The sequence below is a fragment of the Scyliorhinus torazame genome, chromosome 2 (assembly GCF_047496885.1).
Source record: "Scyliorhinus torazame isolate Kashiwa2021f chromosome 2, sScyTor2.1, whole genome shotgun sequence".
NCBI classification, from domain to species: Eukaryota; Metazoa; Chordata; class Chondrichthyes; order Carcharhiniformes; family Scyliorhinidae; genus Scyliorhinus; species Scyliorhinus torazame.
In genome coordinates this window covers 228,801,548-228,826,924 of record NC_092708.1, presented here as the reverse complement: position 1 = coordinate 228,826,924, position 25,377 = coordinate 228,801,548, and the positions used below count along the sequence as shown (strand labels likewise).

Sequence of the window (25,377 nt, the reverse complement as noted above, 5' to 3'; positions counted from 1 at the left end):
CTGTCCCTTCAGGGAGACCTAAAATCCTTAGATTCTTCCTCCTCGAGCTGTTCTCCAAGGCTTCCAGCCTTTCTATGCACCTCTTATGTAGTGCCTCGTGCGTCTCCGTTTTTACCATCAGGCCCTGTATCTCGTCTTCGTTCTCGGCTGCCTTTGCCTTCACTCCACGGAGTTCCATCGCCTGGACCTTGTGTGTTTCCTTCAATCCCTCGATTGCCAGTAACATCGGCGCCAGCACCTCTTTCTGGAGCTCCTCCACTCATCGTCGGAGGAACTCCTGCTGTTCCGGGCCCCGTACCATCTGGGCTCCCTCGGCTGCCATCTTGCTTCTCCCTTCTCTTCCCTGCCGCTGCTCCAGAGGATCCTCCGCTATCTGGACACTGCTGTCACTCCTTTCCATCCACACCCGGGGGGACTTCTTCCTTTGTCACCTCACACTGGGTTTGGCCGTAAAAAATTTCCGTTGGGGCTCCCGATAAGAGCCCAAAAGTCCGTTGAAACGGGAGGTGCCGAAACGTGCAGCTTAGCTGGTCATCGCCGCAACCGGAAACCGTTCTCGTTATATATTAACGATCAAGATGACGGGACTGGGGGCATTCTGGCTAAGTTTGCCGATGATACAAAGATAGGTGGAGGGGCAGGTAATATGGAGGAGGTGGGGAGGCTGCAGAAAGATTTAGACAGTTTAGGAGAGGGGTCCAAGAAATGGCTGATGAAATTCAACGTGGGCAAGTGCGAGGTCTTGCACTTTGGAAAAAAAGAATAGAGGCATGGACTATTTTCTAAACGGTGACAAAATTCATAATGCTGAAGTGCAAAGGGACTTGGGAGTCCTAGTCCAGGATTCTCTAAAGGTAAACTTGCAGGTTGAGTCCGTAATTAAGAAAGCAAATGCAATGTTGTCATTTATCTCAAGAGGCTTGGAATATAAAAGCAGGGATGTACTTCTGAAGCTTTATAAAGCATTAGTTAGGCCCCATTTAGAATACTGTGAGCAATTTTGGGCCCCACACCTCAGGAAGGACATACTGGCACTGGAGCGGGTCCAGCGGAGATTCACACGGATGATCCCAGGAATAGTAGGCCTAACATACGATGAACGTCTGAGGATCCTGGGATTATATTCATTGGCGTTTAGGAGGTTGAGGGGAGATCTAATAGAAACTTACAAGATAATGAATGGCTTAGATAGGGTGGATGTAGGGGAGTTGCTTCCATTAGCAGGGGAGACTAGGACCCGGGGGCACAGCCTTAGAATAAAAGGGAGTCACTTTAGAACAGAGACGAGGAGAAATTTCTTCAACCAGAGAGTAGTGGGTCTGTGGACTTCATTGCCACAGAGGGCGGTGGAGGCCGGGACGTTGAGTGTCTTTAAGACAGAAGTTGATAAACTCTTGATTTCTCGAGGAATTAAGGGCTATGGAGAGAGAGCGGGTAAATGGAGTTCAAATCAGCCATGATTAAATGGTGGAGTGGGCTCGATGGGCCGAATGGCCTTACTTCCGCTCCTATGTCTTATGGTCTTAAAAGATAACATTAGATTGTCTTTGGCTAGATGAAATCGAGAATTTTAAGCAGATGCCTTTTAGATGTCGTTGGTTGAGACTTGTTTCATGCAGGATGTTGTAGGATTAATTAGTGGTGAGGTAACAATTTACTCATCCTCTTACGCAACATTAATACTCGCAGAACTGCTGCATTATTTTACTGAAGCTACTGATTCAGCACTAACTGGACCAAAACATTTCAAATTTATACAGCTTTAAGATAATGGGGTGCAGTACAATGCTTAGCTCTATATGTTTTTATTCGTCATGGTGTGGTATTTCAATGCTTGGCAGTGGAGCAAACGCTCATTTTTTTTTCATCAAATGTAAATTCATGAATGTACAGGGACAGAATACAGCCAACTGCAGAATGAATTTCCTCTTTTGGCCAAACAATTCAGAACTGCGTCCTTACAGTGTTGCAATTTTTTTCATTTCCCACAATAATTTTAATGGCCTTTCTGACAGAGATTACCAACTTAATAAGGTTACTTTTGGAAAAGTATAGACTCTTCAATGCTGTGAACTGAAGTCCACGTAAAAATGGAGTAAATCTGCATGGGTCTCACCTCCACAACCCAAAGATGTTCAGTGTAGGTGGATTGGCCACGCTAAATTGCCCCTTAATTGGAAAAAAAAATGAAGTACTCTAAATTTATCTTTAAAAATGGAGTAAATCTCCTCCAGTTAATTTTTTGTGGAATCCTGAAAATTGGCAGACGTTAAGCTACATTTGGGACATCGAGTAGAAAAACTAGCAAGTCATGCTACAGTTGTATGGAGCCTTGGTAAGGCTGCACTTGGAATACTGCGCACAATTCTGGTCGCCACACTACAAGGAGGATGTGGAGGCTTTGGAGATGGTGCAGAGGTGGTTTACCAGGATGTTGTCTGGTCTGGAGGGTGTTAGCTATGCGGAGAGGCTGAATAGACTCGAACGACAGAGATTGAGAGGCGACCTGATAGAGGTCTACATGTTTATGGGAGGCAAGGATAGAGTGGATGGGCAGGCACTCTCACAGTGTGGAGGGGTCAGTCACTAGGGGGCATAGATTTAAGGTCCATGGAGCAAAGTTTAGAGGAGATGTGCGAGGCAAGTTTTCTTTTTTTTTTTTTACACGGGGTGGTGAGTGCCTGGAACATGCTGCCAGGTGAGGTTGTGGAAGCAGGTACATTAACGGCATTCACAACCTTGTGGCTGTGTCGAAAGATACCTGGCGACTCTTGAGCAAACGTGATTAAACAGAGCCAAATTAAGAACCAACCAAAAGTTAGCAACAGTGGTATCATGACCGGTACGGGTCAAAGGGCCTGTTCCTGTGCTGTATTGTTCTTTGTTCATGACCTGCAGCATTTTATGATGGATTAAAATCCAACTTCCTTGGTTGAAAGAATATTGTTGTGATTTATTGTTCCACATAACTTCCCAAGGGAGGAAAGCAAGTACTTTGCTTTGACTATTTTTTCCTTACTATTCCATGCTCTTGAAATTATGAAAAAAAGTATTGTGGCACTTTCCTAAATTTAATCTACTCTTGAGCCTTTATTCAATCATTTTCCCAGAACGGTTTGGACAATGCAAATCTAAGATCCAATGGAAAACCTTGCACTCATTTCAATTGGTCATAGCTCAACTGTGGGTGCCAACTTTGAGACTAAACCTGAGCCTTCAAAATTATAATTAGTATGGAGCTATTAAGAGAAAAGGGATTTCTTTCTCATTCCAGAAAGGTCATGTAAATTCATGATGGGTGGCACGGTAGCACAGTGGTTAGCACTGTTACTTCACAGTGCCAGGGTCCCAACTTCGATTCCCGGCTTGGGTCACTGTGCGGAGTCTGCATATTCTCCCCGTGTCTGCGTGTGTTTCCTCCGGTTCTCTCCCACAAGTCCCGAAAGACATGCTATTAGGTAATTTGGACATTCTGAAACAGGCGATGTAGTGTGGCGTCAAGGGGATTTTCACAGTAACTTCATTGCAGTGTTAATGTAAGCCTACTTGCGACAATAATAAATATTATTAATTCATCGAGCTGAAGTTGAAAAAGTCTTAAAACAAAGAACTGAAATCCAGTATTATTCCTTCACCCATTTACTCATAGTATGTAGATGAAGAAGAACATGTTTCTTGGATTTTCTTCTGTAATATGCTTGTTTTTGAAGCAGCAAATTTGGTAATATCATGTCAAATGTGAGATACAACAACAAACGTGACATAAAAAAAGAATGGTACCTGTTCCAGTAGCTCCAGAATTGGTCCTGCAAGTAGCACTGGTGGCTGTATTCATCCCCAAATGAGGCCTTGCTTTCAATCCAATGAATCACATGACCATCAATGGCTATAAAAAAATGATTGCACTTTCAGCTTCACTCTTCAATTAGGTGTCTTTCTAACAATCTAGGATAACTTAGACAAGTCAACATTGGATAGACTGAAAAAATCCATCTGCTTTCTACAATTTACAATAAGTAGCTTTCTACTGCATTGTTCTTTGCAAAGCACTCCCATTATAGCTCATCCTGCAAATGCTATTTGCCCCTCAGGTATTCTTATTTTCAATTCATTTCAACTATGGAGACTGGCTTAAATGCGCTTCTGTAAAGGAAAGCTCAAGTAATTTTACACCACTGTTGATTAACACATTACTCATTCATAGTTTGCTTATCGGAATCATGTAGATTACAATCAGCATTATTTTAAGATTATAAGAACAGATGGAATGAGGAACGACTACCTTATCTATGTATGTTGTTCTGCCCACACAGCATGTAGAATTTAACTTAGTAAATGGACTTCAACAAATCCATGTTCTGAGGGATGGCTCTGCTTCAACAGGACTTGTGATCCAAAACTAACCAAGCAAAAGTCCAAAAGAGATAGCCATCTCCACAGCCTCACTATTCAGCTTTGGCTGTCATAATGACCAAATAAAAGACAATATCTGCCTCCCCTCTCACAGTAGTAGAGGAACCATTGTAGCTTGAAGAGTATTTGATCATCTCAATCTATACCTATCCGTACAGCCTTGAATACTCAGCCACAGTTTGTCAACTTCTTTTCTGAAGGAGTTCAATTGTTACAACACTAACTGCTTTTTCTGCAGATCTATTCCACACATATATCTCCATTAATCCGAGGGGAAACCAAATTTATTCTGATCTCACATCAGGACCGATCATTTTAAATAAAAGTGGCCCTAAGTTTTAAGATTATAGTTGGGAGTCAAATAAGCTGGTTTACATTTATATCATTTGCACTTCTTGCCACTAACAACTTGATTGTGCCTCACTTAATTTTCTTTGTTACAAATAAATAAGTTTAGCTGTGCTGTTTACTATTAGAATTGAGAGCCCTTCTGAAACCTTGCTGCTCTTCTCCATTCTCAACACATTATTCAAATACTATACTTTTTGTTCAGATAAAGTAAAAGTAAGCGTGACAGACCTTTATGCATCTATTTCTGCTAGCTACCAATTCTAATTTGATCTATTCCCCTCTTTGATGCCTTTCAGTTATTCAGTTTATCTGAATACCTCACACTTTTGCTCAAGGTTTGTCTCTCCTTTGCATTGTTTTTTTCCCCTTGCCCGCAAACATGGTCTTCTTTTGGTCTTTTCTGTCCTGTAAGTCTCACACACTTATGACTCTCTCTCGTTTCCACCCCCCCCCCCCCCCCCCCCCCCCACCACACTTCTTTTTCCTGTCCCTTTATTTAAACTTGCAGCCAGATTCAGTGTTTTCATCTTCTTACCACAGCAGAAATAAACAGACTTTCGCTAAGCATTAGGCTAATTTCCAAATTCACGAGAGTCCGAATGCCATAAAAATAATGGAGTCAAATTAGAGCTGCAATTTTAGGTAATTTAACATTCTAAATTCTCCCTCTGTGTACCCGAAGAGGTGCCGGAATGTGGCGACCAGGGGCTTTTCATAGTAACTTCATTGCAGTGTTAATGTAAGCCTACTTGTGACACTAAAGATTATCATGTAAAACTCAAAAAAACTCTACCTTCCTATTAGGCCTCCTTTCAGGTCATTACAAAACTAATTCTTTTAAAATATTAAAATGAACATCAAGGCGGTCTTCCACTCTTTAAGAACGGGCAGATCGTTGCTTCCAAGGCAGGTAGCAGGAAATTGCTCCGTCGGCGCACTTACCTCGGGAAAACGTGTTTGGAACGGTGAGATTTACACTCCAAGAAGCGCTGGGGCGGAACATGGGATAGAGAGTCAGGCCCACCAAACACGGACACGGATGATAGGCAGCCAGCGGGCTGCCAAATGCCAAGGCAAGCTGTTTGGAAACACCACCTCAGTTATATGGGACTTTGTCTCAATGGCTTTTAAATGTTGGGGCCTCTAGCATAACCCCTCATCCCCATCACTCACTCCCCCTCATTCCCCCACCCCCAGCTCCTTGTGGCCAACATGCCAATTTAACGTCAACTCATGCAAACCCATGCCTCCACCCACCCACCACTGTCTGCCCGTACACTCTTCATACCAACTCACCCAATATTCATCAAGATATCATGTTGAGATGAAATAAAATAAAGATCTAATTATCTCTTAGAGTTTCCACCATAATCAAAATTGTCCAGTTCACGAAAGCCCACTCAAAACATAAAAAAAACCCTCAAGTTCTTAATCCATTATCAAAACAAACTTTAAAAAAAACATAATCCACATCAAAGCTAATCCTTTAATAACCTATCAAACTGCGAACTTAGGAGCCTCTGCTGGGATAACTGTAGGTTGCTGAAAGCAGCCAATCATTAATAATGATATAGTATTAGACCGTGGAGCAATGTCAACAAACTGCTAAAACAGATTTTTTAACCCTGACACAGGTAGGTTGTTTTTAATTTTTAAAGTGGTGGGATTACAGTTCTACATACGTTATCCGTTCTTCTCAAGCATTTATGTCTCCTCCCTAAACTCATGACTCCCACCATTGCTAGAGTGAAAAATGGGGTCTGTTTGAATACATCACAAAGTTCATATGGTCCTGCTAAATTCAGGTTTCCCACTTGTGAGAAACGTGCCCAGCCACTTTTCCCCCTACTGACGAAAATAGGATCTGTTGGAAATGGAGGCAGGACGTCTGCATCCAAGTCCTGCCCGCCATTTTTAAATGTCCACAGAGTCTCCATGATTCCATAAAAATCCAGCCCAATGCCTTTTTGCATCTGTCCCAAATCAAAGTCATTATATGCTTTAATGTTGGGCTCTTACCCGGAATTTCTGTCTGATCTAACGGGCCATAGGATCCATCAGCTTGGCAGCTGGAAAAGTGGTACCATGCACTGTACAGTTCAGTTGATTAATTAGTACCATGAGACAATCTATTTCTTTCACTGATGTACATCTAGAGCAAGATATTTTACTTCGATCTTGCCTTACGTGTAGTAGATCATGGTTTTCCACAGTGACCTTTGTCTTTCAAAATCAATGTCAGACTATGAAAATGAAGTACATGGTACATGCAAAAAGTGGGGATTTGCTTTTTGCCTCCAACATTTGTATGGGTCATGTCAACTTCAGACAGTAAGTAATTATTTTTTTTGTCCATGTTTTAGTGCTATTTTGGTGTTGGGAGTGATGAAAACAGGTTTGAAGGGGACTGAGACTGTATCTGAAGCGAGCGAACTGTTAATTCTAAAAGTTTACATGGGTGCCAGGAAGATAGTTTGGGCGAGAATAAAGCTGAGGGAGCAGAAAGTGGGTCTCATAGACAAGATGAATTTGGAGAGGGCACATGGAACTATATCTTTGCAATTTTACTAAGTCAGTTTGGTGTGGGGTTTGGGGGAGGGGGGGGGAAATGTGCAGCTGGTGGCGTTCCTATGCATCTGCTCCCTTGCTCTCCATTGTGGTAGAAGTCACAGGTTTGGAAGAATTATTAGAAAATGCAACTGAATTAAGGCAAGGAAGCTAATGGTATAGGTAGAGCTGAGGAAAGTGGTGGCAAGCCAAAGCAGTGCATCATCAGCTTACTTGTGAAAAGTCACCCTATGCCGGTGGATGTCATTGTTTGGAAGCAGCATGCAGACGAAAAAGAGGCCAAAGATAGACTTTTGGGGGGATACCGGAGATGATTGCAGAGAGAGGGCAGAAGATGACATTTTTGGGGATACACTAGCTATGCCTTGAAAGACAGTAATAGGACTGTGCAATACCAATCACATGGAGGAGGATAGGATGGTCAACTGTATTGAACATTAAGAAAAGGTCGAGGAAGAAAGATTACAATTATAAATAATAATTCAAAAATTACAACCAAAAATCCACACACCATTCTGACTTGGAACAATTTCACTGTTCCTAAACTGTCAACTGGGTCAAAACCCTGGAACGCCCTTCCCAACAGTACCGTGGGTGCACCTAACCTCATGGACTGCAGTATTTCAAGAGGTTAGCTCACCGCCACCTTCCAAGAGAAATTAGGGACAGGCAATAAATGCTGGGCCCAGCCAACCACACCCACGTCCTATTAAAGAATTGAAAAAAGATAAAGGACCTAATTAATGACTTTAGCTAGGATTTTTCAAGTGGTACACAAAAGAAAGAATTTGAAAATTGTGTGCAGGAGCAATAAGTATGCAGCTGGGATGTGATGACAGGCCTGAGGAGTTCAAGAGAGAAAAGGGAGGCAGGAGAGGAAAGATGGGTTGAGGGAGTATTTTTCAGCAGTGATTATAACAGTTTTGAAGGGTGAGGGAAGATGGTTGATGAAAATAAACTGCTTATGATTTATCCAGCATGGCGGTCAAGATGGAAGTTATTCAATCAAGAGTTGAATGAGGAGCAAATTGAGGTAACAAGAGACAAGCCTCATGGATGATACAAACTTGGAGGGAGCAAGCGACTGCAAACAAGTGGAGTTCTGAGTTAGTACTGGTGGGAAACTAGGTGGAAGGGGGAAATGGCATTTATCTAATGCAAGAGCTCTCAAATTATGGTCTGCTGACTAGTCTGACATGCCATGTTTCTAGCATGAATTTATAATTTAAGCAAGATATTTAATTTAAAAAATGTATGCACATAATTTTAATATCTGTAGTAGCAAAAACAAAAAACCAGCAATTTATATATAGTCATTTGGTAGTACAGAATATTGCTGAAAAAATATTTTAATCAATGCCATTAGTCTTGTACTAATCAGGAGATTCGCAAGAATACGGCGCAAGGGAAATCAACAAATTTATACTGCATGATAAGTATAAATGCTGGGTTGTATCACACTGCATTAAATCGCTAAGTAAGAATTTTGGCTGAACTCTGGTTCGAAGTACTGTACCTGGTTTTGGGCAACGCACATTAGGAATGATATGCCAAGCCTTGGAAGGTGATGATTGGTAGAATAATTGTCGTAATGACATGCCTACGGTCAGGTCCTCGCCTCATAATTCCATTCCTCAGTCTTCTGTTTTCCTCTTCGTTTGCAAGAGCTTCCCATTTTCAATTTCAATGAGCAATAACACTCAGGAAAGGAATACATGTGGTAGTTCCCCACTAATTCCTTATGTGCGCTTAAAGAAAATACAAGTCCTCTTCCCGAAGGATACTCCACCTGCAAACAGTCCTTGTTCCTTGAGGTTCTAGTTCTTCCACCATTCTAGTCAGAAATCCGCTGGTTCCATAGTTGACCAGGGCTCGTAACCTCGAGCATGGGTCTCAAAGGAGGAATGATCACTGTGCAAGGTATCAAATGGCTCTGCTATCCTCAGCCGAATAATACTTGGGATAAAGCACGTTGATCAAGATGGCTGGATATATATGGATTTTGATCACTGAAAATTAGGAAGTTAATGGTGTTTAAAGCAAAAAAGAAAATTAGGGTAACAATTTTTCTTCCTGGTAAGAAAATCCAGAGCAAGAAGGACAATTTTAAAATTAGGACTAAATAAATAAGTTTCATTTATAGAATGTTTTCACAACCTCAATGTCCCAAAATGCTTTAGAACCAAGTACTTTTGAAGTGCATCACAGTTGTAACATAGGAAAACACAACTACTAATTTTCCAGTTGAAAACCGATCCAGTAAAGTTTCTGCAAACAGTGGGTTACTCAAATGCAGGGTACAATTCTTTATGATTTCTGAGGCAAACTGAGGTGAAAGCAGGATACTGGGATTATAAAGATTTGCCATGGCTAACAAACTAGCAGAGCAGAAACTAATGCTCCCAGCAATAAAAGGCAAGTTTCTAATCCAGTACTATACTATAGGGTGTCAGGAGGGTCACGGAGCGATTGGTCGAGGGAGAAGTGCCCAACGGCCATGACCGGCTTCTAAGAATGGCGGTGGTGGGCAGTCCATGATTGGTTGCGGTGTCCGAGGAAGCATGGCGTTCGAGACTGGGCTGTGCGCTGGTCACCGCGGAAGGGGCTAGGGTAACAGGTGGGTGCGCGATGCCAACAGTGGTGGCCCCAACTTGGAGCTCCGCTCTGGTGCTCGCCCTCTGCACCCTGCTCGGCTCGTCCCCTGCCACTGATTGACAGAATGTGACCTCCATGGCCAAGCTGCTCATCGTCCGGCACAACATCTCCTTGCACTCCCACGATGTGAAGTACGGATCGGGAAGTGGTCAGCAGTCTGTGACTGGGGTGGATGCATCTGACAACAGTAACTGCTATTGAACAGCGAGGGGGAAGCCAGGCCAGGTTTGTCAGCGAGGAATACCGATCAAATGTGGCCAATGAATATGGCTGACATGTCAACACTGGAAGAAACCTACAGTCATCACATTTGTCACCACACTCTGGAAACCAAGAGGCAAGTACTTTTGGTGAGAATGGAGATGACTTTGATATTTGGATAGTGCAATGTAGTGTAACCAGTTGGGAGCGAGATGACGATGTACACTTCCAGCTTGCAGGCAACCAGGTCTTTCTAACGATAACTGCAATATAGTCATCCAATTAGAGGCCAACTTGAGGCAAATGCAACATTCAGTCCCAATGCCAACAACTACTGGACTAATGGAGGGTGTCTTTATCAAACCCAGTGCCGAGCCATTGAAACAGGATGAGCCATACCTTTATTTTAATAAGACTATATGCCGGGAAGTAAGGAGGCCAGTAAGAAATATTGTGACATTGTGTGTGTTTGACAAGTTATGTCATCTCGCATAAAGTCATAGTTTGTAAAGTAAAAACAAGATTGAACTTTTTTCTATACTTGTTTAGATTTCTAAAGAAATGGTAATATATTTAAAACAAACACTGTGTAAATGTAAGGATGTGTATGTTCAACTGAAAATGCTTTAATTTTCAGCAGTAAAAAGTCATAAACTTGGAATAATCAGGTATTGGAAATAAAGTTTCAAGTAAAAAAAGGATGCAGCCTCGAATGGCTTTTAAGTTGACAATGCGGCCTCGACTGGCCTTTAAATACAAACTATGGAGTCTTTCATCCAGAAGCAGTGGTAGAGAGAAGGTCACATGTGTTTTGGGCACAAAATCACAGAAGAGAGATTCCCCCATTTTGTACCTGCCAACAAGCAAGCAACAGGACTGTGTGAAGAACTGAAGATGGACTACTTTGTAATAAAGAAGAATGGGCCAGAGATACAAACAGGCTAGGATCTCACAACTAAATCTGGTGGAAAGTGCTTCTCAGGAGTCCACGGCAGAAGAAAGCAGTGATGTGATCTGTACACAGAGCTCCATGGTCTTTGGTGAACACTCCATTAAAAAGAAACTGAAATCGGGAACAAAGCAGTATAAAGATGATTTCTTGAGGTATGGCTTCAATTGTGCCAATGCAAATCAAGATGCGAAGCCCATGTGTGTTATGTGCAGGCAAGTACTGGCAAATGAAAGTTTAAAACTCTCAAAACTTCAAAGGCATTGGAAGACGATGCACGGTGAGTTCGAGGACAACCCTCTTTCATTTTTTTCAAAGGATGCTTAAACCATCAGCTGAAGCCCTTAGCAGAAATGTAACATTGAATGACAAAGCAAGCGAGATTGTGAAGACTAAGCAGGCTCCTCTGACGAGGGTAGGCTGGCAAGGGTCGGCCAGATGGTAAAAGTGGGTCTACAGAATAAAAATTTGGAAAACATTGCTACACTATACAGTGCCAGGCACTCGTATTAATAGCAGCCTTAAAGGAAGAGGGCATTAAGATGAAACACCAGAAGGATGTGGTTCCCTTTTTGGGTTAAAGCAAAATAACTTTCCAATATCTTTCACCTCATAAATAAAGAGTAAACAAAGCATAAAACATATCCCCATAAATTCTCCAATAACAGACAGATAAAAGATAGATGCAGTCAAATTCCCTTTTCAGTAGTTCTCTTAAAACTATAAAAGATCTGAGTAACACATATATTACCTCGCCCTGTAATCAAAGAGCAAACATTTTACACTTATAGGTCAACTTTTCAGTAGCAAGGCTACAGGGCAATAAAATGCCATTAACACAATGAACAGATAACTTGAGAGATTCCCTTTTCTCCTCCCATTCTCCACCCAACCCGATCCCATCAGTTGAATTAGTAATGGATTTTTCTAACAAAGGTGTGACACAGTCACAATGAGCCAAATGGTCCCGCCCTGTACTGTTTCTACAGCCGTTCCAAGTTTGCGCAAGTAATTTTTATCAATTGGCTTCCTTTTGCTATGATGGTCTACAGCAATTTCCAATTAATTTTCTTCCTGGCTACCATTGTCTTTCATACAAACAGCAGCCAATTCATCTTCATCTTAAATCAAGTCAATTATTAAATCCAGCAAATGCTCCCTGATTGGCATTTATTTTTCCTATCCCATCCTAACATTTTGCATGACTCATATACCCACCTATTATCTTTAACTAATTTTATTTGTTAACCCATTATATATACACTTCCTCATCTAGCAGATCAACCTTCAAGCTTGAATACCTCGTTCCTTATATTCCTCATATAAACACTTCAGCTGATCATTTTATAATGATTCCAGCTTCTAGGTTCTTGTTTATTGATTTTTTTCTCCTAATTTCTTAATGCCTCACCTCCCTCGTCATGAATGCATCCTCCATCCCATTATTTGCTTTCCATCATTCTCCATTTAATACTTCACCTCTCCTGCGTTGACAAACTACACCACTAATAGTTGTAATATTTCCCAATTGTATTACACAAGCTCTAGTTAGCTCTATCTTCACATATAGTCCATACCTTTGTTAGAATAAAGTTAGACTCCTCCTAAATTCTTTACGCAAAGAACAAAGGCGCTATTATTTAGCTTTGTCCTACCACTTTGCCACTCCAAGTGAGCAAGCTACCATCCTCAATATTATAACTATTTTCTTAACTCCTTTTATAAAAAGGGAACCAGGAAGGGTGCAAGTTCAATTCCTTGGACTGGATTCTTAGGAACCACCAGAGGCGTGAACCAGTTGATGGATGATGAAAATATAAGAACTGGCAGGTTTCTTGTCACCGGATGAAGGGCAACCCCAAAAACCTGCCCAGTCCATTCAGTGTAATTAAGATACTCAATGAAAGCCCGTTGCGGTACCAGATTTTGTTGAGGGTGTACAGCTTCCACGACAGGGCAGGAGTACACCAAGTACATGAAGGCAGATTCACAGTCGGGCCAGTTATGGCCGCCAACAAATTACATGGATGCATAAAAGGAGCACTACTCCAAAGGAGACTTGGCCAGTGGCACATGGGTGCCATTGGATCAGTGGTCAGTAGGGGGTTTAGGCAGCGCCATCGGTCATCAGCTTTCTGGTATCAGGGGGTCATAAGAGGCAAGGCATCCAGTCACAACTGGGAGGTCGCCGGAGCATGACAAAGGCAGCAACTGGGATCACAACTCAGATTTTGTATCCAGTACAGATCTTGGTGGCAACTCACAAATAGCTGTACAGCATTGCATTTGACAGGGCACTGATATTCTATTTGTTTGAACTGAACAGTACATTCAATTCCAGAGAGATGGGGCCTCGCACGCAGAGGTGTAAATTTTGCCTCCATCACTAGATTCTCCCAGGTGAACAGCATCATTGACTGCAACTACGTAACCATCAAGGAACTGACTGAGGTGTCCAATGAGATTCATCAACAGGAGTGTTCATGCTCACAGCTGACATGGCACTTTCATTCTCTGCCAGTTCAAACTGCCGCAGCTCATCATTCCACTACCAAAACTCTGGTGGATGGAATCCCAGTGACAAGGGATAAGAGGAGATGGCTTCTCACTCTTCCACGAGAGTCTAAGACAGAGGTCCAGAAGTGATGTAACTGAAGTTGCTCATTTGGACAACCATTGAGCAGGCCTTTAGTTTTCTGAAGATGCGGATCCACTAGTTGGACCGATGGGGTGGTGCCCTGCAGACACTCCTGCAAGGGTCTTAGCGGGATCACGGGGGTCAGGGAGAGAGCACGGGGGCCAGGGAGGGAGGGCGCGAGGGCCAGGGAGGGAGGGCGCGAGGGCCAGGGAGGGAGCGCGGGGGCCAGGGAGGGGGCGCGAGCGCCAGAGAGCGGGCGCGAGGGCCAGAGAGCGGGCGCGAGGGCCAGAGAGCGGGCGCGAGGGCCAGAGAGCGGGCGCGAGGGCCAGAGAGCGGGCGCGAGGGCCAGAGAGCGGGCGCGAGGGCCAGAGAGCGGGCGCGAGGGCCAGAGAGCGGGCGCGAGGGCCAGAGAGCGGGCACGAGGGCCAGAGCGCGAGCATCCCAAGGTGGCGAGTTCTTCCTCCCATTTTTTTCCTCGTTTCATCCAGTGGGGTGTGTCCTTTCTCAAAGTCGTCCATACAGGTTCCCGCGGTTCCCCTTCCCTAGACAGTCACACTCCAGTAACTCGTAACATTTTGTCTCTCGGGGCCGTTGGGTACGGTGTTGTCTTCTTGCAGAGAAATGTTTAACCTGTAAATGTCGGAGTTCTTTCCTGTTCGGCAGTCCCACGTCTCAGTCAGTGCCTCTAAGGTCGCTGGTCTGTCTCCCGTTAAAAGTCCCTAACCGTCAGTGTCCCCCATCCTTTCTCCACCTCAAAGGTGGCATCGCGCATGGCAGGTGGGAACTTTTGGTTGCCGCAGATGTGGGCCATGGTGGACACCTTGGTCAGTCTGAAGTGCTGTCTCCAGGTTGCTACCACTACTGGGATGTTGAATGATTTGTTGGTGGGGATGGGAGTGCTGCCGTTGTGAGGGCCTGAAGGGTAGGGTCGTTCCTGTACAGAAGGGCTCCTCCATCCTCACCCATTCGGTGTTTGGTTCCTTCACCCATCCCCTCAAACCCCTCACTTTCTCGGCCGTGGCTACCCAGTATTGCAGGTTGGGGAGAGCGAGCCCCCTCCCCCCACAATATTTCTTCTCCTTTGTAGTGCTGTTTTGGGGATTCTTGGATTTACGCCCCACCACACAAATGCCATAATCATTTTGTCTACTGCCTGGAAAAAGGCCTTGAGGGTGTAGATCGTTACAGATCTAAACAGGAAGAGGAACCTGAGCAATAGGTTCATCATGATCGTCTGCATCCTCCCTGCCAGGGAAAGCGGGAGTGCGTCCCATCTTATTAGGTCCTTTTTTACTTCCTCCGCCAGACTGGTCAGGTTCCACTTGTGGATCCATGTCCAGCCGTGTGCTATCTGGGCCCCAGGTAGCGGAATTTGTTTTGGGCTTTTTAAATGGTAGATCCTCCATCTTTGCCCCTCCCCCTCTCAGTCCACTGATGTAGAGGAGCAGGTCATCCGCATACAGTGAGACTCTGTGCTCAGTCTCCTCTTCGGATTCCCTTCCAGCCTCTTGCAGGGTGATTGCCAGCGGCTCAATTGCCAGAACAAACAAGAGCAGGGCCAGTGGGCATCCCTGCCCTGTGCCTCCGTGCAGCTGCAAGTATTCAGAGCTGGTGGTATTGGTCCGAATGCTCGCCTTGGGGGCGTTGTACAGGAGTTTCACCCATGAGGTGAACTCTGTCCCTATCCCAAACCTCTCTTCAATGAGGTACTGCCACTAGACTCTGTCGAAGGCCTTCTCTGTGTCCAGGGAGACGATCACCTCAGGTGTTCTCTCACTGGATGGAGTCAGTATCACATTCAGCAACTGTCTCATGTTCGCAGTTAGCTGTCTACCCATAACAAAGCTTGTCTGGTCTTTTGCGACGACCTCTGGTGCCCAGCTCTCCAGTCTCTTGGCCAGGACATTTGCAAGTATTTTCGCATCCATACTGAGCAGCAAAATGGATGTGTGTGATCTGCATTCTGTGGATCTTTGTCTTTCTTGACTATCAGCGATATGGTGGCCTGCGTTAATGTTGGAGGCAGGGTGACCCCCGCTAGTGAGTCTGCGAACATCTCCCGCAGGTGCGGGGCGATTGCTGGTGCGAATTGTTTGTAAAAGTCCGCTGGGAACCCATCGTGTCCTGGCGCCTTCCCCGCCTGCATGGAGGTGTTACTCTCCATGACCTCTTCCAGTTCTAGCAGTGTTTCCCACTCTCTCCGTCTGTCATCCCCCACAACTGACATGTCCAGTCCGTCGAGGAAACGTTTCATACCAATCTCTGTCGGAGGGCTTGGAGGTGTACAGTCCCTGGTGGAAGGACTTTGTTGATCTTTCCCTGTTCGGCTACCAGTCTGCCTCTACTGTCGTTTACTTGGGCTATTTCCCTCATGGCTGCCTGCTTTCTCTGCTGGTGAGACAGCAGGCGGCTAGCCTTCTCTCCGTGCTCATAAACGATCCCCTGTGCCTGGTGGAATTGGTGCACTGCTTTCCTGGGGGACAGCAGGTTAAAGTCAGTTTGTAGCTTTTTCCTCCCCGCCAGAAGCTCTACGGTCGGAGTCTTGGAGTACAGCCGGTCAACCTCCAGTATGGAGTCGATCATTTGCTGCCTAACAGCCCTCTCTTTCCTATCTCTGCGAGCCTTATAGGCAATAATTTATCCCCTAATCGCAGCCTTCAGTGCCTCCCAGAATGTGGAAAGTGGGGCTTCCCTGGTCACTTGTTCATAGCATACTCACCTATGGCCTGTGATGTTTTCTGCCAGAAGACCTTGTCGGCAAAGAGGGTCGTGTCCAACCTCCATGTGGGGTGTTGGGCATGGCCCCTCTCCAACCTCACATCCATGCAATGTGCAGCGTGGTCGGAGATTACAATCGCGGAGCATTCTGCTCGGACTATTTCTGGAAACACCGCTTTCCCCACCACAAAGAAGTCTAAGTGGGTGTAGACCTTGTGCATGAGTGAGAAGAACGAGAATTCCTTCTCATCTGGGGGCATGAACCTTCTTGGGTCCACTGCCCCCATCTGCTCCATGAACGTTCTGAGTTCCTTAGCCATGCCTGTCGTTTTCCCCGTTCTGGGGTTTGATCTGTCCATCCTGTTAAAGTCGCCCCTCCCCCGTCCCATGATCAGTCGGTGCATGTCTATGTCGGGGATTTCCACCATTGTCATCTTTATAAATTCAGTGTCGTCCCAGTTGGCAGCGTATACGTTCACCAGGACTACTGGTCTAGGACACCGCTGGGAATTATATTTCTGTTGAGATGCATCCTGGAGGAACTCAGCTGTTATCGCCAATGAAGGATACATGTCTGCCCAGAGATTGCACTAGCAACGTTCACAGACCCTCTCACCACTTCATCCCTGCCTCCGCCATTAATAAACAGAAGCTCACACATCAGTCTTCATCAGCCAGTATTTACAAAAAGTGCATTTATAGGCGAGGAAAACCCCAGTGACCCAATCCTTGCTCTGCCTGACGCAGTAGCCTCTGCTATCTCAACATGGTAATCCCCTTGAGGCCTTGAAAGAGGAGACAGCTTATTCACTTGTCTGTGGCTGAGAAGCACATGGCTGTCATCTTCATTGTGGAGATTGCTAGTGAAGGCACCAGAGGATGCTGCAACTATGTCATTGCTGGGGCAGCCTCCGTCACAGGGCCCCGTTACAGAGCTCTCTCAATCAGAGAGGCCAAATTGGCAGATGATGATGATGATGGCATTGTATGAGGGGTGGCAGTCTTATCCTTCTCTGCAACTCCCACTGCCATTGGCTGACTCTCTGGATAGTTAGATGCACAACTAGTATTCCCTCCCCCAGTGATACTGCCGGTCAAAGCAACGTAATATGACATACATCCTGGGAATATAAGTGCATAGTTCCTGCATACACTTCATTTGGTTCTCCATGTTGTTGGCCCCTCCCACATGGTGGTGCACAGGAGCTGAATGGGCTCCTCCATTCTTAACCCTCACTGCCTCTAATGTGGGAGCTCATCTAAGTGAAGAAAACAGCATCTGCTGATTTAACTAATGTCAATATAAATCGCATCAGGTTATTCCTCCCATCAACTACCCAGCAACCTCTCACCCAGCACACAATTAGCCTGTTAGCACAGCACATACATTCATTCATAGGAGTAGGCAGTTGGGAAAATTTAGACGGTGACCGTCAGCCGATGAAAAGGATGAAAATAAGTAGGAAAAAAAACGGTTTACAGTTCTTGCAGTTCTCAAAATCAGGTACCTAGTATGAGGATATGAACCTAAAATTTTCTCAACAACGGAGACGAACTCAGAAGGAATTCTCTGGAAGCATACATATAACAGAGCAATGACCATGAAGACTCATCAGTATAACCATATCAAGCTGATACATGAATGCTTTAGTAAAACACTGCAACATGAAGCACATTAAATTTAAAACATAGTTAATAGTGCACGTATTTGTTTTTTCAATCCCCAGTTCAGCAGGTCTCAGGGGCATCTCCAGTCCACTATCTCACACTCAGAATTCTGAAGGTAGGTGCAATGATCAAGAGATTTGAAATGTGATCTGTATGATGGTGATGAAGATGTTACACCTTGCTTGAACATCATGATAAACTCTCTGCAACAGAATGTTGCTGACATTCTGAAATAGGTTTGCTATTTATCGGGCCACAGACTGCCTTATCTGAGAAATATCCAACTATGAGCTAGCTCACATTGATATCAAATTCTTGAGATGGTACCCACATCCAGCAACATCAAATCGTCATCATTAAGTAGAGCTCAAACAAGCTTGTTATCCAATAAGAACCAGTCTCCAAAGTAAGGGTGAAGCCTAATTTACTCGAGGTGAGATGACACATCTGGTAATGTGAGATTGGAACAGAATCAATCCTCTGTAGAAGGCTCAGTAATCCATTGACTGTGCCAGGTGTATCTCTAACATCCTAGCATATTGTTGGTAAGTAAGTGACCAAGACAAAACATTAATTTGGTTTCTCTCTCCACAGACGCTGCCAGACCTGCTGAGTGTTTCCAGCATTTTCAGTTTTTATTTCAGATTCACAGCATCTGCAGTATTTTGCTTTTATTATTGACTTATTTATTGGTTTGGAAGGGTAGAGCTCTCAATGTGAGCTGGAAGTCTTCTCACATGGCTCCAGATGAAAACTTAATGGGTGCAAAGGACAGTGTGAAGCTTACTTGCGCCTTGTGTTGGTAACTACACAGTATTATATAATTGGAATTCGTCAGTGAGCATTTGGATCTCTTCTAATCTTGAATCTTGTAAACATTTTTCTGGATGGTGATTGTGATGGGCGCCTTCAGAGATGTGTTCACTCTATACAACTTTACTAGTGTTGATTTCTCAACAGTTTGCCTGAAATGTTCTGAAGGCATGCTGATGGGTTTTTAAAAATGTCACATAACTGGATGATGTTATGGGCCAGGGTTTAGAAAACTCCAAAGTGCATCATGGAGTTCACCTGATCCACGACTTTTAATAGATTTTGGTTATGGGGAGCAGAAGGGTACACTATCCAGGTGTTATGCAACAGAGACCTTAAGTATTTTTAAAACAAAACAATGTTTATTCTATGAACCCAGTTAACATTTTACAAACACACAGTAAACATCTTATCAACCACCAACACACAGATACAATACTCCATAGGTAATCCTAAATACCTTTCCTAGCAACATCCACAAGTTAAACTCTTTTTTAAAAAAAGACAGCAGGTTTAAATTCTCTACAGAAACAGATATTACTTTGAAATCATAAAATTAAGAATTTACAGTGCAGGAGGTCATTCGGCCCATTGAGTCTGCACTGGCTCTTGGAAAGAGCACCCTATCCAACCCCACACCTCCAACCTGTCCCCATAACCCAGTAACCCCACCCAACACCGAGGGCAATTTTGGACACTAAGGGCAATTTAGCATGGCCAATCCACCTAACCTGCACATCTTTGGACTGTGGGAGGAAACCGGAGCACCCGGAGGAAACCCACGCACACACGGGGAGAACATGCAGACACAGACAGCGACCCAAGCTGGGAACCGAACCTGGGACCCTGGAGCTGTGAAGCAATTGTGCTAACCACTATGTTACCGTGCTGCCCACTTAAAAATCTTCAAGTGAGCTGAAGACATTCTTTAGCTTGTAGAGAGAGATCATTACACATCTGCTTGCTTTGAATACAGCTCTCCAACTCTGAAAACAAAACCAAAAGCAGTGCCACAAAGCAGCTTTACAGCTCAAAACGAAAGTGAGACAGCCCAACTCCATCCACATACTGACATCATTGCAGCTATTTGATAAACACCCATTTCTTTAAGGTACATCCACCTGATAATGACTAATGGAAAAATAGCACCCCTGACAATGCAGCACATTAAAAAAGGACATTCAACTCCTTGAGCCTGGTTCACCACCATTCAATTAGATTGTGGCTGTTTTGCATCTTAACTCCCTCCATTCTGTATTATATAAGAGCCCATAAGGTGCTCAAATCTGAATTGGGTTTGAACTACAAACTTCTGGGCCTTCAAAGTCATGGAATTTTCAGCTACTTTAAAAGGATGGAGCAGTAACTAATGGCATATCTTGGGGCTAAGGCCAATGTCTAAGGAGAAATATACACACCTATGACGATATATTAGATATCAATCAATTAAGGCACATGAAAGCCACTGAATGCGCTTAGGTATCAATGACAAATGCATGGAGTTGCAATTTTAAAGTACTTCAACAATGAACGTATAGAAAAGGTCATTAAATTCTATCATTTCTGTGCAACTATTAGAAATATGCTTTTTTGAATAAGAATGATAAATGTAGTCAAAAGTAACTTGAAAAAATAGTTTGAGCAATTTGATTATTCTCAGTTGCTGTTGGTTTCACGTTGCTGGGTTTGAAAGCAAAAGGAGTGATTTTACCATATGATTCTGTGGTGCCTGTTCACTTGCTTTGCCAATAAGCATTTGGCATTTATATTCTAGCAGAATTAAGCTGGTCGATATTATTAATCTGACTGTAATGATTTTCCTGCCTTACTAACACTTCAAGGTGAGAAGACCATGGTTGAGATGAGACACTTTATGGATGTTCACCACATGTAGGGCATGATAAATATATTAGCTGGCATTCTCCGGCTGTTGGGAATCTCTGATCCCACCAGCAGCGTACCCCCACACGGGGGTTTCCTGGCGGTGTGGGGTGGTTTCAATGGGAAATCCCATTGACAAGCGGCGAGAGAAGAAAATCCCACCACCAGCGAATGGCGCTTCCGCCAAGAAACACACGGCTGGGGACCAGAGAGTACAGGCTATTTTACACATATACATATATATGTATCAGAAACCAAATAAGGACATTTGAAGGATGTAACCTCCTGTTCATGAAGGAAAATGCTAATTTGGTAAAGAACGCACAGCAGTTGGTAAAGAACGCACAGCAGTTGTTCAGGAAATAGAAAATAATTTAAAGAACTCTCCGGGCTAAAAGGCTGAAAATATGCACAGTGCAGAGAAAGGCACCTCATACAATGGCGGCAATGTAACTATAATAATTATGGTGGGGGACAGGATGAGGGAAACTAAGGGTAAAGAGGACAGGAAAGGAGGTTAGATTGCCAGCAGCTAAAAGTGTCAAAGAGCCAAAGCCTCATAGTGGTTTCACCCATAGAATCTGCTAACTTACCAGGTGTGTGTAGAGTGCAACAAATGAAAAATGTACATACTTCATAATCGTGTCATCAATGTACATACTTCATAATCGTGTCATCAATTAGTTATCCAGCAGAGACTTACCAACTGGTACCTCTAAAATTATGTCAGGAGTTTTGTCATAGCCCTTAGCACGCAATTGATCTTCATCTGCACAAGAAAGACAAAGAGAAGTTGAAATGAATGTAGCAGAGGATTAATGAATGTTCCCATTTCTATGTAATTCTATGTAATGCAATTTCTATGTAATTAGTTTATATGTAAAACATCAAAAACAAAGTTACATCAGGTTACAAACAAAATGCCTGCACAATAGCCATGGCTCTTTTACCATTTAATGAAGAACTAAAATGAAAATATTGACCCGGATACTAATGACTTATTAAATATCCAAAGTAACGCATGCAAGCAAATCATGGTGTGGAACTGGAGCAGTACTTTTTTGGAAAATAAAACCAAGTGAACATTCACATTGGTTACTTCCTGCCTTTTCAAGCACGAGTAATTTTCTCACAAGTTTGAAAGAGAGAGTCAGGCATGTTACAAACACTCACCTCCAAAGGAACCTGCCTGATTTTCCTTGTATTTAAAGGAAAGGAAAAGAAAATAGATTGGGTTCTTTTACAGGCATATACTCTGACCTGGACAATTTTCCAATATTCAGTGCCCCAAAAATCCAGTGAACCTGGATGCAGACAGAAAAATTGTCCTCATCAACCCTTGGGTGATAATCAAATGAAATATATATTATATAATTCCTGAAAGTTCCTTTGAAGAATTGAAGGGGATAAAAGGGAAAGCTCAGATTCCCTATTGTCCAGGATCACATAACAAAACACTTCCTTGGACTGAGTCAAAAAGGAATTTAAAAGTGAAGATGCTGCCTTTTTATAAAATATTAGCTTCCATATTTAATTCTGAAACTACAGAATCTTACCATCGATGTACTATTTAAATATAAAAATGTCTGTAACCCTGACAATTGTCAGCATGCTCTTCTCTTGTCCAGTCAGTAAAGCGTCCTTGACTCTTAAGTGGCTTGCTGTTATTATTTCTGAAACACCTGATTTCTCCATTACATTTTGGGTGACCTGGTCATTCAATTCCAGACATGCCTTTCTGTCTTCACCCAACCTAAACTAATAGCTAAAACAAGTAACAGAGAAGGTTGTGTGGTCTCTCTTAACACCTACTGGGCTGTTGACATTGCAGTACAGCCTCCTCTCCTTTTCACATCACCTCTGATTAAAATTAATGGCCCATTCCACTGCTGGGTAGCCAATTTCCAATCCATTTATCAGCAGAGGACAGTACTTTCATGGCCAATGTTCGGAAACTCTGACAGTTTTGCTGTTGTGCCTCATGAGAAAATTCCAAGGTCATCACAATTTCTTGTCCAAATAAATTATATGCCTTTAATGTAACTATTTCTGGGATTTTATTTGGTGGATAATTAGTATTTGCCATTATGGCATTGTTCCAAATGTAAGTGAAAATTGCAAAAAAACAAGTTCATTATTTGAAACGATTTGCACCTTGGACAAGAGGTTATTATGTAAAAATACCATTGAAAGCGTTTCCTCCAATGCTTTATTTATGTAAAAATAATCTTTTCATTGTGAGACCCAAAGAGTTCAATATGAAAACATACTTTACCATGTTATAAAGTTATTTCATGCATGATAGTGAATCTTACACTTCTCTTTCACTATAAAAATAACACCAGTTTTCTATTTTTGCTTAAATTGCCACATTGAACACAAGCCTTTCTCCATGGTCTGGTTTATTGGCATATTCCACATACAATGTAACTTAAAGAATTATAATATTCAGTAAGCATATTTGAACAGTTAATGAAATATTCATCCATTGGTATGAGAACGTACACATCAGACTTGCAAAGCATCATTGATGCAAAAGTGTCTGTTCTACCTGACTAGCTCAAATAACCATTTAACTTAATCATGCTGATTCACTCAAACATATTACTAATTTTGTGCCTTCCATAAACATTCTCTCATATTTGCCAGTGCTTGATATTACATTATCGAGGGTGTTCACACATAAGAACGCAAGAAACAAATTGGAAAAGAGGAAGGAACTACAGGTGAGCTTTGACCGGCTTTCTACCAGGTGGTGTCTCGGCCGAGGGTGGGGTCAGGGGTGGGGCGGCTGACATTCCGTTGATACCTGGGGATGCAGGTTGCTCGGGATTGTTGGGGGGGGCTCTGTAGGTACATTTCTAGTTTGGTGGAGAGGGTGAAAGCTGATCTGGCAAGGTGGGATGGTCTCCCTCTGTCACTGGCGGGTCAGGTACAGGTGGTTAAAATGAATGTGTTGCCGCGATTTCGGTTTATTTTCCAATATCTGCCGATTTTCCTGCCAAAGGCTTTTTGTTTCGAGAGATTGAAGGGACTATTACCTTGTTCACATGGGTAGGGAAGGCGGCTAGAATTAGAAAGGTGCTGCTGCAGAGAGGAAGGTAGGCAGGGGGTTTGGGCCTTCCAAACCTGATGTATTATTACTGTGCGGCAAATGTGAAGAAGGTACGGAGCTGGGACAGAGGGGTTGACTCCCAGTGGGTCAGAATGGAGGAGAGTTTGTGTCGGGGATCGGGATTGAAGGCACTAGCAACAGTACCGCTCCCGATGGCCCTGGGGAAATACTCAGGTAGTCTGTTATTAAAGCTTTGTTGAGGATTGAAGAAACTGGAAGCGAAGTAAGGGCTGGAGCAGGTGGAATATATTTAGATACATGCAGGTTCAAGACTTTGCCAGAAAGAAAATACAGAATTTTCCGGTTGAGCCGGTCTCCACATTGCTGGAGAAGATGCTGACGACAAGGGGACTGGAGAAGAGGGTATTGTCGGCGGTTTATGGGGGTATTTTGGAAGAGGAGAAGGCACCGCTGAATGGGATCAAAGCAAAGTGGGAGGAAGAGTTGGCTGAGGGTATGGAGGAGGGGTCCTGATGTGAGGTGCTCCGGAGGGAGAACGCCTCCACCTCGTGTGCGAGGTTAGGGGTGATACAGCTGAAGGTGGTATAATAGAGCACACCTCACAAGGACGAGGATGAGCCGCACTTTGAGGAGGTAGTAGAAGATATGTGTATGTGTCGCCGGGGGGGGGGGGGGAAGCAAACTACGTTCATATGTTTTGGTCCTGTCCAAAGCTGGGGGTTTACTGGAAGGAAAGAGAAAATGCTGGAAAATCTCAGCAAGTCTGGTAGCATCTGTAGGGAGAGAAAAGAGCTAACGTTTCGAGTCCGATGACTCTTTGTCAAAGCTAACAGAGAAAGTGGGAAATACTTATACTGTGGAGTGAGAATGAAAGATGAGTCATTGCCACAGAAACCCAGGGAAACCGGGTGCTAATGGCCACAGAAACCAAGGGGAAAGAGTGCTAATGGCAGTCCCCAGGGAGGACAAAAGATGTGAAAGGTCAAACAGCAGGGAAACTAACATCAGAGGATGAACTGTAGATGTGGGGGAAGGGGAAGGGGAGCAAAGAGGAGAAAGGTGAAGGAAAAGTGGATAAGATGGGGGGGGGGGGGGGTAATTTAAATGTATATTAAGAAAGAAAGAAATGGTAAAAGACAGTTAAAATGAAATGAAAACAAATGGGTCGAGGTGGGGTAGAGCTAATCATCTGAAGTTGTTAAACTCGATGTTCAGGTTTACTGGAAGGAGGTTTTTAGGGTAAACTCCAAAATGGTGCATGTGAAACTGGACCCTGGCCCTCGGGAGGCCATATTCGGGGTGTCAGACCAGCTGGGTCTGTCAATTCATGGGAGTTATTCATTATGCACTTTCGAGAATTGGATTACATCGAACATTAGGTGGTGGGGGGGTCTGGGGGGGTGGTGGGGTCTGGGGGTGGAGACTGACTGTATGTGTTAATGGTGA

At 43.7% G+C, this 25,377-nt stretch overlaps 1 protein-coding gene and 1 pseudogene across 4 annotated transcripts in view; one reads left to right on the top strand and one right to left on the bottom strand.

Annotated features, from left to right (window-relative positions):
* cdin1 (CDAN1 interacting nuclease 1) overlaps window positions 1-25,377 on the bottom strand; it is a 190,441-nt gene that overhangs the window by 49,993 nt on the left and 115,071 nt on the right. For all 4 annotated transcript variants that reach the window (XM_072484584.1, XM_072484593.1, XM_072484600.1 and 1 more), the window contains 2 exons: window positions 21,559-21,624; window positions 3,781-3,886 (listed from right to left, as the gene is read on the bottom strand). In XM_072484584.1, the coding sequence (XP_072340685.1) occupies window positions 3,781-3,886; window positions 21,559-21,624 (172 nt within the window). The remainder of the gene's footprint in view (window positions 1-3,780; window positions 3,887-21,558; window positions 21,625-25,377) is intronic.
* Window positions 10,063-10,683, top strand: LOC140385561 (stromal cell-derived factor 2 pseudogene; annotated as a pseudogene).